The sequence below is a fragment of the Xyrauchen texanus genome, chromosome 37 (assembly GCF_025860055.1).
Source record: "Xyrauchen texanus isolate HMW12.3.18 chromosome 37, RBS_HiC_50CHRs, whole genome shotgun sequence".
Lineage (NCBI taxonomy): Eukaryota > Metazoa > Chordata > Actinopteri > Cypriniformes > Catostomidae > Xyrauchen > Xyrauchen texanus.
Window position 1 is genome coordinate 12838546 of NC_068312.1, and position 17033 is coordinate 12855578.

A 17033-nucleotide genomic window follows, 5' to 3' on the forward strand; every position below is an offset into this window, starting at 1 on the left:
TTAAGATAAATATGATTACAGTCTGCTGTGGATCTGCAACAACTGAACCTTCTTTTTGTTATATGAAATATTATTTTCTTTAAAAAACATGTGATTTAGTCCACCTTCTTTAGTGTGCCCTCTCCCATTTATTTACCAGCCTTGTGTATTATAAAAATAATGAATTTGATTAAAGGGTAACTAAACCCTAAACCAACTTTTTTTAGTTAATGATCTGTATGAATAAGGCTTTATTAGTACTGGTCATTGATTCAAGTAATTTTTTTGACATTTGTGTATAAAGTGTTTTAATTCTACAATATATGGTGTAAAAACGTCTGAGTGCTGCCCTCTTCAGGTTGAACGGTGGCTACTGCAGTTGAATTTTCCTATTGGCTGTTTGCGGTGGTTCGTGACGTAAGCGGTGACAGCTGACGTAAGCAGGTTCCAGCTCACCACGCCAGATTCATGTACATGTCGTCTTGCGACCGTGTGAGGAATAATAATAACATAGAGTCTGACAGCAGCTGTCAATTAATCCGTCACTACGAGTCTCAGGTGCGCGCCCCCCACCGCTCAGCCCCGCACTCGGTTCGTTCCCTCTATCCCCGCCGGGGTCTGCCCACTTTTCCTGCATTTTCACGTATTGCTAGTGGGTGGAGTCAGACTCTGAGCAGGTGTTTAGTTACCCTTTAATATTACCTAAATTAACCTTCTATTCTCGATAATAAAAGAGAAAAGCTGTTTATATTTGCATTTCAAAGCTGTGGGGCATCTTGACATGTTCAGTATGTCAATGAATTTGATGGCAGACTGGTTAATGAACACTCACGGATTGGAGATGGGAGGCAAAAATAGGAAACTGTGAGGTACTTGTAAGTGCCAAAGCAGAGATCTGTAAAGACTGTATGTGTCGAAAACACCTCACAACTTCTCTGCCCATTGCATCTTTACATGTAAAAAAAAATAAAAATAATAAATGGTTACATTAGCCATTCCTAAAGATAATAGAGTACAGCAGAAATTTGTTTCAGACAGAGGAACTACTAACGTGGTGCAATAAATTCAGAGGTTAGAAAAGTATGAATATAAATATACATAAAAATGACAGAAATTCAAAGCAAATGTACCTGAACCACCTTTTTGCAACAGGATAGAGTGCATTGGGAGAATAGCTGTTGGTGTTTTGGGTCTGATTCAATGGATGTCCTTCAGAGCAGGTGATTTTGTCAGTACGTCCATAGTTTGCAGTATTTATCTGAATTCTACCGTATTCTACATGGAGACAAAAAAGATTACTAAATTTGACAACCTATAATAGATGTATGCCATCTTATCTCTTGGACAACCAACAATCTTGGTTAGTTTGAAATAGCTGCAGTCATTACAGAACATTTCCTCTCTAAATTGGCTTCTACAGATATGGTATGGGTGAATGGATTTTGAAACAAAATGAAAAAGATGTATGGTTCAGTACTTACCACAGTTCAAGTAACTGTATCCACCTGGACAAGTGACACTTTTTTCTGTAAGAAAAGGACAGTTACAGGCATACACATAGGTTGACATTTATAATGAACAGGAAACAAGTCACAAGAGGAAGAGAGAAAGAGCTCACTTGCTGGGATGCAAATGTAGTTTGTAGTGTAGTACTTGTAGGTTTCAATACAAGGATCTTTTTCAGTGAGTCCTTGAGTGTTTATCTCACACTCTCTCAGTCCATTACACCTGTTTAAGGACAAAGACAAAAGTGCCTTGATAGTTTCTTCTCTTTACTAATCCTGCTGAAAAAAAAAAATATAATAATAAATAACAGCTTAGCTAGTCATTATTGTGTGTTTTGAATGCAGGTCCACAACAAGGGATGCTGGTGTGCTGGTGTTTCAACAAGGTTTTTGACTAAATTAACCCTCATGCACCGTTCGGTCATTTTTGATCAAAATCAACTTTGTTTCATCAATAAAATGAGACTTGGTGATTTTTGTCCATTTGATATCTGAACACGCACAAAGAAATTGGAGTTTATTCGATCAGTATAAGTGGTAAGACAGGGTCTGTGCAAGTAGGCTTACTGGGGGGGAACGCATATGTGCAGCCCCCGGGGCAGCTGTGTGACAGTGCGTCTGCCCAAGGGGGGTTCCCGTCAGAGAATACCAGAGCGGGTAGTGGGAGGATTCCCGGCAAGTGAACAGGTCTTCCTGTGCTTAGCCGAATCGACTCCAAATCAGCTGGACCACCTGGGGGTGGAGTCTCCACTCTCTGCTGAGCATTGCCTGCCGTGACTGCATGTCCGCTGTGGCGTTGAGGCTGCCTGGGATATGAGTGGCCTGCAGCAACCTCAGCCACTGCTGACTCTAGAGGAGATGGTGGGCAAGTTGCGACATGCGACGAAAGCGTATGCCACTGTGGCGATTCATATATGCTACTGTCGCTGTGTTGTCGGACCGGACCATCACAAGCTTGCCGTGGATCAACAGCAATAGCCTCCGCAGGGTGAGCAGTACAGCTTGCAACTCTAGGCAGTTGATGTGCCAACCCAGTCGGGGTCCTGACCAGGAACATGCAGCTGTGTGCCCATCGCACATGGCGCCCCAGCCCAGTTTGGATGTGTCTGTGATGACCATGACATATCTGTACACTTGCTGTAGGGGAACTCCTGCCCATAGAAATGGAGGGGAAGCAGGGTCTGTCAAAAGGCTGAATAAGTTGCGGCAGAGTGCCGTGATAGCTACGCGATGTGTGCAGTGGATGCCCATCTCGTGACTCGAGTCTGAAGCCAGTGCAGAAGCAGTTTCATATGTATCAATCAGAGCAGTGTGACTGCCGCTGAGGAAGCCATATGCCCCAGGAGCCTCTGAAAGTGTTTCAGCAGAACCGCTGTCCTCCACCTGAACGACTTCAGGTAGTTCAGCACCGACTGCTTGCGCTTGCTTGTGAGTCTAACTCCATGCTGAGAAAAGGGTTGCTCTGAACCCTCTCTCTTAAGACTGCCCTGCTGATCGCGCTCAACTCCATCAAGAGGGTCAGGGACCTGCAAGCGTTCTCTGTTAGAGACACTTGCCTGGAGTTCGGTCCGGCAGACACATATGTGATCCTAAGACCGCGACCGGGCTACGTGTCCGGGCTACGTGTCCAAGGTTCCTTCCATGCAAAAAGAAAAAACTTTTAGAGACCAGGTAGTGAACCTGCAAGCGCTGCCCCGCTGCCCCTTCGTTGCTGTGTCCGGTATGTGCTTTGCGTACCTATTTGGACCGCACGCAGAGCTTTAGATGTTCTGAGCAGCTCTTTGTCTGCTTTGGCGGACAGCGGAAAGGGAACGCTGTCTCCAAACAGAGGCTTTCCAACTGGGTCATGGATGCCATGTCATTGGCCTATCACAACCAGGCCGCCCCCCCCCCCACCCCCTTTTTGCGGGTCCTAGCACGCTTTCATGATTTTTAAAATCTCAGGGTTGAGTCAGTATCGTCCCGTGTTTTCTCAGGTCCGAGCCGGTATAATTTGGTAACACGCTGACGGACTGGCTGGGTGGATCACTTGCACCTAGCGCCCTTTCCCTCGGCCGAGGTAAAACTGTGCACTTTCTCCCCCAGGAGATTCCGCATATTTGGATCCCTGGATGATTACTCCCTAGCACTTGTGGGTCCGCAGTTCAGCGGAGGAACTCGCCGACCCAATCCACTGCGGGTACTTAATCTACCCTGTACTGGAATAGGTGCTCCACAGGGCAGGACTCCTACGTGGATTCCCCCTGTGTGTATTATCCACGGTACGGTCCCCTTACGAGTGGACCCGCGTTTACCTTAAGCTGTCCCTGCTGCCCTTCGGCCACCTTGTTGTAGCAACACCCCCCTCCTAGCGAGGCTGGATTTACCACTGCGCCACTTTCCACATGCCGCCTAAAAACCCATGTGATGTATTCACCACTCTTATCTCCCCTTCCGGGCAGGTGTGGTCTCCTCAGGGTCTTTTCCCCCTGAAAAAATAGGAAACTGGGTAAGACCCCCTTCCCTTGATGTGTGTAAGGGCTGTTTCTTGCTCTATGCGGAGAAACATAGAGAGAAAAGAGCCCCAGCCAGGCTCGGCCCATTTCCAGGTTGGCAAGCGTCGCCTTGTTCCCCTGTCTAGGGTAACCAGAAGGATTCCGACGACACTTTTGGGGCATTGGGGAAGGGTACATGCAGCCTATGCGCGTAAAATACCTGCCCGCTCCTGTGTCAGCAGAACACGTACACGGCTCTGCGCATGGCGTGATTTAAATTGGACCCCTAGTGTCGCTTCTTCGACACAATGGGAATGTCTAAGTCAGGGGTTTTCAAACTTTTGAATCACAAGGACCCCCAAATATGATGATTACATGCTGGGGACCCCCTTACCTAAAATATAAAGGTAACTATGTATTTTTGAATAAATAATTGTATATAATGTAAAGACATATTTCAATTCATATTACAATAAACGTAAATATGAAATGCTGTTTCAATAACAATTTTCTTTTATTATTTGGCAACTCACTATAGCCAAAAATAATTCTCACAATTAACAATTATATGTAGCTTCTGTAGTTTTTTTGTATTTTTGAACAATTAAAAAATATATAAATTAACTGAACAGGGTACATTTTTTCACAGTATTAATGCACTGGTAGATGAAAAGTTAAACCTGAAGGGCAGCATTTGCATATTCAAACATGTGAATCAAACTAAACAACACCACATTCACTGATTCAAGATGTCCTAATGGGATGGATGAGCCTGGTGGCTTCTACACAGTTTGTCAATGTGTGGTTTCATTTTAGTGAGAGCCAGGTGCATGTCACTTTCGACCTCCAGACGGGCCCGATGCTTGGACTGAAGTACTTTCAGTGCTGAAAATCCAGCTTCACACAAGTAGGTTGTGGCAAATGGTAAAAGACACTTTATTGCCTTCTCAGACAAAACAGGGTTGTCCTTTCTCACAGACATCCAAAACTCTGACAGAGGAAGGCATTTCATCTATCCCTCATTTGTCAATTCAATCAGTTGCTCTTGGGCTGCTAGATCCAAATGAGTGCCAATCCCTGGTGCAAATGGGTTTCTAACAAAGTCCAGGTGGGTGTTGTTCAAATCTGGGAAATATTGTTTAAAATAGCCCTGAAGATGTGACAGGTGAGACTGGATTATGGGTATGATGTCAGCAGTGGAGGAGATGCACTACTGGTTATAGAGAGGAAACATTTCTGTAACATTTCACACCAAGACCAGTCTATTGATTTGACCGTCATGAACTGATCCATCATATTAAATATGTCCTGCCCTGTGGTTCTGCCTTCAAGGGGTCTACAAAAAAGAAGTTCCTCGATAAATTTGTCCTGCCCGAGGAAACGAATGTAGACCATAAGCTGTGCTTGATTTGCAACATCAGTGCTTTCATCCAACTGCAGTGCAAAATATTCACTGGCTTGCACTTGTTCTAAAAGATGCGAAGCAATATCATTGGACATGTCACCTATGCGTCTGCTAACTGTATTGTCCGACAAAGGCACACAATCTACTTTTCGTGCCGCTTCCTCTCCAAATAACTCCCTGACAATGTCTTTAGTAGCTGGTAATAATAATGCTTCGCCAATCGTGTGCGGCTTCTTAGCACTCGTGATGTGGAGTGATGCCAAATATGATGCCTTTAAACTCCTCTCAAGGACCGATGCTTGCTGCCGAAAAGTACTAGTCTGCCGGGCCAAACACAACTCCTGATGTTTGAAATAGTCAGTGGACTTTCCTGCCTCACTGGGATGTTTCTGCTGTAGATGGCGTTTGAGCTTGGATGGTTTCATGCACTCATTGGAGAGAATCTCTTGACAGAGAACACTGGGGTCTCTCGACTCCCAACTTTAACATACAGGTAAAACCAAACGTAATGTAAGATTTGTCATATTTTCGAACTGCTTGTAGGAGCGCGATTATTCAAATTTCTTTTCATCATTTGTAGTGCATGTATTTAGCCGCTAATTGCTCCGTTCACCTTACTATAAGTGCAAAACGTAAATAGCGCAAAGTATTTTGGGATAAACACGTTAAAAGGAACCACTCTTATACATCAGGAAACTGTATGTTTATTTGGTTATTAACATCTTTAGGTTAAAAAATCAATTATGTAAAAAATTATAATCTTACATATATATGTTTTTTTTCTGTCAAGTTTTTCGCGGACCCCCTAGCTTCCTCCTATGGCCCCCCTGGGGTCCGCGGACGTATTTCCTCACCTTTATACCCGTATGTCCGGGGGCAGGGTATGCAAATACTGTCTGCCAACTTCTCATTGCCATTTTTTCATAGATCAGAGGCATATTCGGTGCTCAAGAGAGACCCCTAGTGTCGCTAATATATATATAATATATATATAAAAAAAAAAAAAAAATATATATATATATATATATATATATATATATATATATATATATATATATATATATATATATATATATATATATATATATATATAATGTTGTCTGTTGTTGTAATTGTAATTAGCCATAATCATATGTAATACCTAATCTATAATTTTGACCATTGGAAAAATTAAGAGACCAATATTGGTTATTTAGATAAAGAGCCTTTTCACAGCATAAAACACAAGTCAACATCACTATCAACTTAGTCAAGTTAACTAAATTAACCATCCAAATAACTATAATTTTAAATAAAATTCTTACTCAAAATTTGCTATTAACAACTATAAAATGATAAGAGATGTGTTGCATTATTTATAGTGTGTTAGATAATATATAGTTATATTATTTAAAGAAGATCTTTACCGCTTAGTGATGATAGAAACACTCATGGTACATGTCATATTTGATGTCTCATTTGTGTTTTGACCAACGCTGCAAATGTTTCTACTTGTGTGGCCAAAATATGCTGACTGTACACTGATCACACCAGTATCTGAATATAGCAAAAGCATAATGATGGGTTATTTTGACAATATTACACTAATGAAACAGCATTAAACTCTGTGACAAACCAACATCTTACCACATCGTAGATGCTGGACATCCCCATCACATGTAATTACTGTCTCAGGAAAATAAAAGATTCCAGCTTTAAGGGTTTATTTGTCATTTGTAACAAGGTCATATTAACAAACTATACAGGGATAGTGCAATATCTTCAGAATCAGAAAGATGATAAATAGTCACTAGGGCAAAGCCATACAGTAAAGTGCACAATGAGCAACAAGTGCAGTTCAAATCACAAAACACACACACACACACAACAATTTTGTAATTCATTACAACATTTTTCCTATCAATAAATATTTAGTTTCATTGGTGCTTTTAGGTTGAAAAAAATCTGATTTACTTTTCGACTAATGAAGTACCTGCAGATATCAGCAATCTGGAGTTTAGAAGTAGAACTGAAAGAGAACAGCAAAGGACGGTTCTCATGCCTGTGAAATATAATTCTTCACCTTTTACCCAATTCTGAAACTAAACTTCAAACAGAACTGTAAAAATGTGTAAAACTGCATCAGTGTTAGCTGTCTGCATCAGATTTTTCAATTTAATAATGAAAAAACTTACAGGTAAGTAGAGTGACATTTAGAGAGAGCATGTTGATGCTGGAAGCTGTAAATGTATCTTCTATTACTGCTCATTTCAGTTAAGCCATACAGTTTATGAACTTACAAGCAGTTACCTGTAAATCCAGACAATCAGGAAATAAATATGCACCTTATCACCTAAGAATTTCTTGAACAAGAAATGGAAGCTAGCTGAATGCAATATTGCCACCACGTTTTACTTTTGTGTCAGTCTTCACTCCTCAACCCCACCACACTTTTCAAATAAAAACAAATTTTTATTTAAATATCTGGCATTTCTCATTCTGTACACATCTGAAAGTTAAAGTTAAAGTGGAGATTTAGAGTAAAAAAAAGAACTTAAATGTTGATCTGTTTCATACCCACACCTATATCACTTCTGAAGATATGGATTTAAACACTAGAGACTAATGGATTACTTTTACGTTTCCTTTATTTGATTTTTAGAACTACAAAGGTCTGATCACCATTCACTTGCATTGTATGGACCTACAGAGCTGAAGTATTCTTTTAAAAATCTTTGTTTGTGTTCTGTTGAAGAAAGAAAGTCATATACATCTGGGATGGCATGAGGATGAGTAAATGATAAGAGAATTAGCATTTTTGGGTGAATTATCCTTTTAAAGCAAATTAAAAAACACAAGGAAATTGTACCCTCATTGACGTCAGTCTTCTACAAATGTCTCACCTTAAGCCACGACTATCTCAGCTGACAGTTATTTTCCATGGTGATACTGTAGAATGTAAACAAAAGTTAGCCAAGGGGAAGGCATTCTTACATTTTGGTCTGAAAATAGACATGCAAGTTTTTATGCAACTGACTGAAAAAATTAAGACTGGTCTAAAACAGGTTTATGCAACCGGCACAAAAGGGAGACGTTCCAAGCTTCATTCCAATAAAAGTCATGTGACCGCTTCAGTATCTGGTTCAAAAGATGTTAAAATTACAACACAAGTTTTAACTCAGTGCAATCACCTAAGCACCTTTCACTCTCCTGTTAAGAAAACATTAAAAATCATATAATTTTTGGTTTTAAATGATAGATTTTATTAAGTTCACACAGTACAAGACAAACACGGTGTCTGCGTTGCTAGCAATTTGCCTATTTCAGTCATCTTATCTTTAGTTTTTGTGGTATATCAAAGAAAAGACAAATATCATTAGAATTTCTTTTAATCACTGACATATCTGTAACTCCCTAATTTAACCCCTTGAGGCTTGAACCTTGCTTATTTAATTAAAAACTTTTACTTTAGTGAACAAAGCACAAAATGGCATAATAGCGTTGATGATAAGTTTCATTGCTTCAAAACCAAATAATATGTTTGTTAAAGCTGCAGAACCAGACGTTAAACTGGCTGTTGTAATGGAACACAGTGGCTTGGTTTCTTTAATTTTTTTGATCATCAGATGGCAGTAAATTGAACCATGATACAGAAGTTTTTAGTTATGAAAAGAGACTATTTAGCAGAGATGGGCCACTTCTATTTAAATGAATTGGAGAAATTGGAACACTCAACCAAGAAGCTCTAGCACCCAACGGTCAACGTATGTAGAAAGGAAGTCCTGCCTTACAGTTTAAAGAGCCAATCACCTTTTAGCTACAGACAATACCTGTCAATCAAATTGAGAAAGCGCATGTGCATTAGTTATACAAGCCGTGAAAATGTAGTTTTTTGTGTAATATGAGGTAAAGAAGGACAATTTATGATACCAGTTTTGTCAGATTTGACTGCTGATTTAAAATATGCCCTTTGATCGTAATCTTGACCAAACATTTTTGAGATTTCGGTGTGTCCCCATTCAAGTAGATAGAAGCTGCACTGGCATGACTGGAAATGGCCTCCCGAGAGCATTCAAAAGATGGCCGACCTTGTACTGACTTGCTAGAAAGCCTTTGGTTATGAACCGATCAGCCACAACATTAAAACCACCTGACTAATATTGTGTAGGTCCCCCTCGTGCCCGCATCTCAGAATAGTATTCTCAGATGATATTCTTCTCAACACAAATGTACAGAGCGGTTATTTGAGTTACCGTAGACTTTGTCAGTTTGAACCAGTCTGGCCATTCTCTGTTAACCTCTCTCATCAACAAGGCATTTCCACTGAACTGCCGCTCACTGGATGTTTTATGTTTTTGGCACCATTCAGAGTAACTTCTAGAGATTGTTGTGTGTGAAAATCCCAGGAGATCATCAGTTACAGAAATACTCAAACCAGCCCATCTGACACCAACAATCATCCATGTGATTATTAAATCAGCCAATCATGTGGCAGCAGTGCATAAAATCATACAGATACGGGCTTCAATTAATGTTCACGTCAACCATCAGAATGGGGGAAAAAACGTGATCTCAGTGATTGGAGCGTGTGACGGAATTGTCATTTCCGTCCTACCACTTTGAAAGTGTCGCAGCGACCGGAAGGAAGGGAGTAAAGAAAATTTTATTATAAAATGCCGTACGGGGAGTATGGAGGGAAGACAATGGCTGTAGCTGAAGTAACTGAGATTAAGTGAAGTTAGCAGAAATCCAGTTCAAACGGCCTAAGTTGAGTTTGTTGAACACGGACTGATGATTGTGCTGTGGCTAGTTAGTGTGTGAACAGGTACGGAGACGGTACATCCAGCACTCCACCGGCATCTGGATTTATGCCTGTCGAGAGGAATACTCATCCTTTTCTTGGGTTGTCGTGAGCCACCATCCTTCATGCTTTTCATCTGATCTCACTACCAGATTGGTTAATGGAGCCGCCTACACACCACACTGACATTTCACACATTATCAACGCATACACATAGATGCGCCTAGCGCACTATTATCCTTTATGAACAGAGTTTTTGTTTTAATGCCACTGGGATTTGTACTTTGTTTGTTTGAAGCTTTTATTAGTATATGCTGATTTCACCCATGTGCTAATTACTCTTGCGACATGCTCATGAAAACTGTGAAACTAACAAGTCTTTGAAGCCACTGAATATGATATTGAAGTGTTAATAATGCTGTGATGATTTCTGTGTGATACAACTCTTTTGAACTGTACACACTTGTTTTGCTGATTTATTCTTTGATTTGTAGATGTGTGTAACCAGTGGTTGAGATAATTTGTCCAAATCTATTGTATAATAGAAAACATTGTTGTTGGCACCCAAATGTTTATTTAACCCCACGGACACCACCTTTACAAGCGTGGCATGATTGTTGGTGCCAGATGGGCTGGTTTGAGTATTTCTGTAACTGCTGATATCCTGGGATTTTCACACACAACAGTCTCTAGAATTTACTCTGAATGGTGCCAAAAACAAAAAACATCCAGTGAGCGGCAGTTCTGTGGACGGAAACACCTTGTTGATGAGGGAGGTCAACAGAGAATGGCCAGACTGATTTGAACTGACAAAGTCTACGGTAACTCAGATAACCACTCTGTACAATTGTGGTGAGAAGAATATCACCTCAAAATGCTATTCTGCGAGACAAGTTGGCGCTGTTTTGGCAGAACAAGGGGAGGGGGTAATTGATATTAGGCAGGAGGTTTTAATGTTGCTGATAATCGGTATTTGAACCCCCTCTGCCATAACAAACAGCTTGACATTAGTGGTATGAAAAGTTATTGATTTGGGGAAATCTCTATTGATGCATGATTAATCTGTAAATATGTTTCCAAAAATATTTGGACTGTAATTAGGAATAAAAGGAATAGTTCACCCCAAAAGGAAAATTCTCTCATCATTTACTCGCCCAGATATAAATTCATGATGTCTTCAGATGCAATATAATAGGTGTGGGTGAAAAACCTCTTAATCTACACTTTCACTTTTACTTCTGAAAGTCACTTGTGGTGCCTGTTTAGTTTCACATCTGAAAGTCTGAGATTTCTCTCACATCTGAGTTTTAGAGGAAAAAAGGACTTAAATGTTGTTCTGTTTCTCACCCACACCTATTATATCTCTTTCGAATATATGTATTTAAACACTAGCGTCAGATGGAATACTTTTATGTTTCTTTATGTGCTTTTTAGAGCTACAAAGGTCTGGTCACCGTGCACCTGCATTTTATGGACCAACAGAGCTGAGATTTTGGCATGAGGGTGAGTAAATTATGAGAGAATTTTCATTTTTGAGTGAACTATCCCTTTAAGATTTGCTTAATGAAGAAATACCAAAAGCAAGTGCCATTTATTTTAAAAACAGCACAAGCACAAGCTTCAACAAAATGTTTAATGAAAATAAGTATGTTAGGTTTAAATGGTAAAATAGATGCAGAGCTTAATATAAAGACAAAGAGTATTTGGACAGTATAGTGGAACATATTCATGTTAATGTGATGAACACATGTGGATACTAGGACACCTGTGTGAACTTGAGGGGAACTGACTTCATACACTACATCCACAAAAAATAAACTTGAGACTAGTTAAAAGTAATGGGAGAAACTGCAAGGAGAAGTGAAGTTACAGTAGTTCTGAGAAAGCATTTAACATCATTTATTTGCAGATGCACTTGTTGTGATAATTGTTTGTAATATAATGACATAAAGAAATGTTTGACTGTGGCTAAAGTGTGCAAATACTTTTTTGGCCACTCTATTTGAACTGTAACATGTTTTACATATTGTACAGATGAGCCTGTACCATCTTATCCAGGCCTTCCATCCACACTTGATGGAAAGATCACAGGCATGCTGCTTGAGATTGACAACTCTGAGCTACTGCACATGCTCGAGTCTCCAGAGTCTCTGCACTCGAAGGTTAGACCACTGAAAACAATAACTCCCTTTTGTTTATCAAATTAATCAATCCCATGTTGATCAATGATGACAATGGGGTAAAGAAAACAAAGAAAGCAAAGGAGAAAAGGACAAAAAGGAATTTATTTTGAAATCTCATAATCCTGCCTTAACAGTTCATTTAATTTCTTACATCTTATCAATAGCTGATTGTGCAACAAGCAGTCATTTGAAAGCACTGCACAGAGCTTTAAGCTATTGGTAATACAGATAAATTCAGTCCGTTTTACAAAGGCATTATTAAACCAGAACCATCATTCTGTACAATAAAACCAACTAAATTCTTAGACAGTATTCACACTAGTGCCATCTTTGTTTTTTTAATGGGAATGACAATGAGGCTGTGAGGGATAGACTTACAGTCTCTTCAATGGGCTGCGCTGCAGTTTAAAGTGTTTTTGGATCGTTCCGCAGACAAAACATTGATTAAATATCTGTCCAAGAACATTCAATATGTAAAGAACTCCAGACAAAATGAGTTGTGGAAAATCAGATGTGATCTAGGAGCTTTTTACAGCCTTATACCGTTCGTGCCATTGAAGAGAATATAAACTATCCATCACAGCCCCATTGTCAAAGATGACACTAGTGTGAATAAGGTCTATAAGAGAATTAATTTGGAAAGGTAGTTTTGTTTACACAAAGGAAGGTTTGATAGTCTGCTCATATACAATTTAATATGCAGAATGCATTGAAAATGATCCTCAGAAACACAGATTGAACTTTACTCAACAAGCTCCTCTGTGTCTAAGCTGAAGCAAAATGTACAGAATGCTAAATTATGTATTTACTTGCCACAGCTTGAACATACTTATTTGCCATAAAAGAACAATATGCTAATCGTTTGGGTCAACTGCTCTCTTCACAGAGCCACACATAATTGAATTCTTCATGTATTTCTTAAACCTCTGATCCCTCAGACCATATATGAGTGGACTCAGCAGGCGAGGTAGAATACTAGTGAAAATAAAGGTACAGAAATAGATTACAGACCGGTAGTAGGGAAAGAGAGCAGTTAAGGCCTGGTCTATGTCCGGTGTGATTAAGGACAGTGTACAGAGCAGTAACTGTACACCATGCAGCAAGATAGTTCTCCTGACCTTTTTTGCCTGTGCTGGTTCTGAAGCAGCTGCTTTAGCAGAGAAAAGCACTTTGAAATAAGTGTAAAAGAGCAGCACCCAGACTAAGCACATGTAGCCGATGTTAAAAGCAGTGTTGCTTGCAATGTTGTACTCAAAATTGAACACATTTTGGTAGTAGCACATACGGCTAGAAGTGAAGAACGTTGAAGGTCTGAGAGCCAAGACCACAAACAGGTCCACCGTGACAGGCAGGGCTCCCACCAGCCAGATGAGGCCAATCAGGAGTTTGGTGTGTTTGACGGTACATATTCGTGCGTGATGCAGAGGGTAACAGATGGCCACAAAGCGCTCAATAGCCATGCCGGCCAGGTTAAGTGGCGTGTTCTTGTAGACGGTGCTGGTAATGAGGATAAGGAAGCAGCAGAGAGCAACATTCAATCCCATGGTTAATGTGTAGCTACAAACGAACAAAACGACACACACAGACAGCGTGATAATGTCATTTACGATCAGATGCATGTAGAGAATATAGCGTGGCTCCTGGGTGAAGACAGGATTCTTGAAGAGTGTATACAGCAGCAAGCTATTGATAAAATTGATAATGACACCAGAGAAAACCACAGTGAAGTTTTTGAAGATGGCCTCCTCTAAAAAATCTTTGCGTTTATTCAGTTCTGAACTGTTCATTTTGTGATCTTAAATAAATATTTTCAACTATGTCCTGTTGCATAAATATTAAATACCAGTAGCCTTTAAATGGGATAACAATTCAAAACAACAAGAAAGCCTTGCACAATGTGCAGTAGATCAATGTCATGGTGCCATCAAGGAATCCAAAAGGACTAGTCTGAGCTGACTATTCAGTTTAAATATGCACATCAAAGAAACTAAAACATATGTTTTTCTGGTATCTCTCTAACTGTCTATTGCCTAGATGCACTTGAAGTATGACCTGTTCTTTATATTATTGCTGCTATCAGATATGTTATTCAGGGGTTGGAATATTCTCATGAGTCTTGCTGTAATATCACTACTGAGTCCCTAAAGTAAACAAGGACTTTTTTCTCAGTACAACCACTGAAAAACAAATTAACCTTATGTTTATTAACCTTTACAGGGGTTCACCTAATGAGGATTAAAAAGTAAAAAACAAGAAACAAACAAGCATATATCTCTTGTGTAGTGAGATATGAACTAGAGACGCCTATTGTAAGATATTGCAACACTAATGCAGTTTTTGTTTTAAATAAAGGGCTTTCTTATATTTAAAGGAGTAGTTCACCCCAAAACGAAAATTGTGTCATATTACCTCACCGACCGACAGACCTACATGTCTGTCTGTCTGTCTGTCTGTCTATCTATCTATCTATCTATCTATCCAGCATCCCATATCATTACCAATGAGCCCCTGCCTGCCATGGCCAACGAGCCAACGTTGCCAGCCTCGTCTGTCCCAGAGCCTGCACCGCCAACTTTGGCATCACTGAGGAGGAGGAGGAGAAGGGTTTCGTCTCTGATTCTTAGCCTGTGTTCATGACCACAGAGGTCGTTCCCGAGACTCTGTCCATGCCCACGACCACAGAGGTCGCTCCCGAGACTCTGTTCACACCCACAACTGCAGAAGTCGTTCAGAGTCTCAGTCCTCGCCCATGACCATAGTGGTCGTTCCCGAGACTCTGTTTATGCCCACGACCATGGAGGTCGTTCCCAAGACTTTGTTCATGTTCACGACCGCGGAGGTCGTTTCCAAGTCTCTGCCCATGTTCACAACCATGGAGGTCGTTTCTGAGTCTCAGTCCTTGCCCCCAACCACAGAGGTAATTCCAGAGTCTCTGTCTATGCCAGAGTCAGCTCCAGGCCAGAGTCAGCTCCAGGCCATGTCACGGCCAAGTCAGAGTCAGCTCCAGGCCATGTCACAGCCACGCCAGAGTCAGCTCCAGGCCATGTCACGGCCACGCCAGAGTCAGCTCCAGGCCATGTCACGGTCAAGTCAGAGTCAGCTCCAGGCCATGTCACGGCCAAGTCAGAGTCAGCTCCAGGCCATGTCACGGCCAAGTCAGAATCAGCTCCAGGCCATGTCACAGCCACACCAGAGTCAGCTCCAGGCCATGTCACAGCCATGCCAGAGTCAGCTCCAGGCCATGTCACAGCCATGCCAGAGTCAGTTCCAGGCCATGTCACAGCCATGCCAGAGTCAGTTCAAGGCCATGTCACAGCCACGCCAGATTCAGCTCCAGGCCATGTCACAGCCATGCCAGAGTCTGCTCCAGGCCATTTCACAGCAACGCCTCAGCCTGTTCCATACCATGTCACAGCCACGTCTGAGCCTGCTTCATGCCAAGTCACACCTCAGCCTGCTCCATGCCATGTCACAGCAATGCCTCTGCCTGTTCCATGCCATGTCACAGCCATGTCTTAGTCTGCTCCATGCCATGTCACAGCCATGTCTGAGTCTGCTCCATGCCATGTCACAGCCATGCCTCAGCCTGCTAAATGCCATGTCACAGCCACGCCTCAGCCTGTTCCATGCCATGTCACAGCCACGCCTCAGCCTGCTGAATGTTGAATGTCAGAAGTTTATTGACTGCATTGTATTGATTATTAATTGATATTATATTTTCAATAAACTTCATTATAATTAAAAGAGAAGTTTGGTTTGTTTTGCATACACATTTGTCAAAGGCTGGCAGGAGATGCCAGTGCTCGAATTCAACCCTTCGTTGTTCCCTTTTTAATCTTGATGATCTACGGACATCAATTTTCCTAAGAGAACAATCTAACATTGAGACTGTTATACTGTCTGGTTATTAGTCCCTGATTCCAGAGTGGTGCCCCGTCGACATTAATCCTAATTCATATTCTGTTGATTTTGATAATTGACAATTATCTTTGATGATTGTTGAATTTGAAGGATCAATAAGCTAGTGTTAAGTCTAATCAATGTTTAATTAATTTGAATAATTCATCATTATCTTTGATAATAATTAATATTCTATTCAATTTGATGATTGTTGATTTAAAGGATTAAAAAAGCTAACATTGATTCTAATCAATGTTCTATTTATTTTAATAATTAATAATGTGAGCTCTACACATGTCACAGCCATGCTGCAGCCTGCTCCATGCCATGTCACAGCCACGCCTCAACCTGCTCCATGCCATATCACAGCCACGCCTCAGACTGCTCCATGCCATGCCACAACTGAACCTCAGTCTGCCCCATGCCATGTCACAACTGAACCTCAGTCTGCCCCATGCCATGTCAAAGCCAAGCCCCATTCTGCTCCATGCCATGTCACAAATGAACCTCAGTCTGCCCCATGTAGAGCCCGAAGCCATTTGTTTTGAGAATAATGGCTGGCTGATGAAGTTATTGGCTGGCTAGCCGGCTCAGCCAAAACCTAAATGGCTGCTGCAGCCGCCAAACTTTTCATAGCTGCAAATGGCTGAAGCTGCCACTTCATGTCTACAGATGTCTATGTTCAGTGGTGGACAGTAACGAAGTAAATGTAATTCGTTACTGTACTTAAGTAGCTTTTTTGTGTATCTGTACTTTACTGAAGTATTTAAATTTGGGGAGACTTTTACTTTAACTCCACTACATTTC

The 17033-nt window shown here is 40.9% G+C and overlaps 2 protein-coding genes and 1 long non-coding RNA gene across 4 annotated transcripts in view; 1 reads left to right on the top strand and 2 right to left on the bottom strand.

The window, feature by feature from the left end:
- Positions 1–7649, bottom strand: part of LOC127630837 (L-rhamnose-binding lectin CSL2-like) — a 12158-nt gene extending 4509 nt beyond the window's left edge. Inside the window, exons 1-8 of one of the 2 annotated variants that reach the window (XM_052108649.1) lie at positions 7538–7649; positions 7336–7404; positions 6990–7028; positions 6770–6899; positions 1598–1707; positions 1461–1505; positions 1110–1254; positions 812–927 (exon numbers count right to left, since the gene is read on the bottom strand). In XM_052108649.1, coding sequence (XP_051964609.1) covers positions 812–927; positions 1110–1254; positions 1461–1505; positions 1598–1707; positions 6770–6899; positions 6990–7028; positions 7336–7404; positions 7538–7568 — 685 coding nt within the window. In that variant the 5' untranslated portion in view covers positions 7569–7649. The remainder of the gene's footprint in view (positions 1–811; positions 928–1109; positions 1255–1460; positions 1506–1597; positions 1708–6769; positions 6900–6989; positions 7029–7335; positions 7405–7537) is intronic. The other variant, XM_052108650.1, reaches the window with a different exon arrangement.
- Positions 5744–12301, top strand: LOC127630840 (uncharacterized). The gene is made up of 3 exons (XR_007968903.1): positions 5744–5856; positions 11578–11646; positions 12178–12301. It is a non-coding gene; the product is annotated as an uncharacterized LOC127630840 (long non-coding RNA).
- Positions 12302–13180: 879 nt separating this feature from the next.
- On the bottom strand, positions 13181–14113 carry or90j1 (odorant receptor, family 90, subfamily J, member 1). Its single transcript, XM_052109345.1, has one exon. It carries the CDS (start codon positions 14111–14113, stop codon positions 13181–13183), a length of 933 nt encoding a protein of 310 aa, XP_051965305.1.
- Between the last annotated feature and the right edge of the window lie 2920 nt (positions 14114–17033).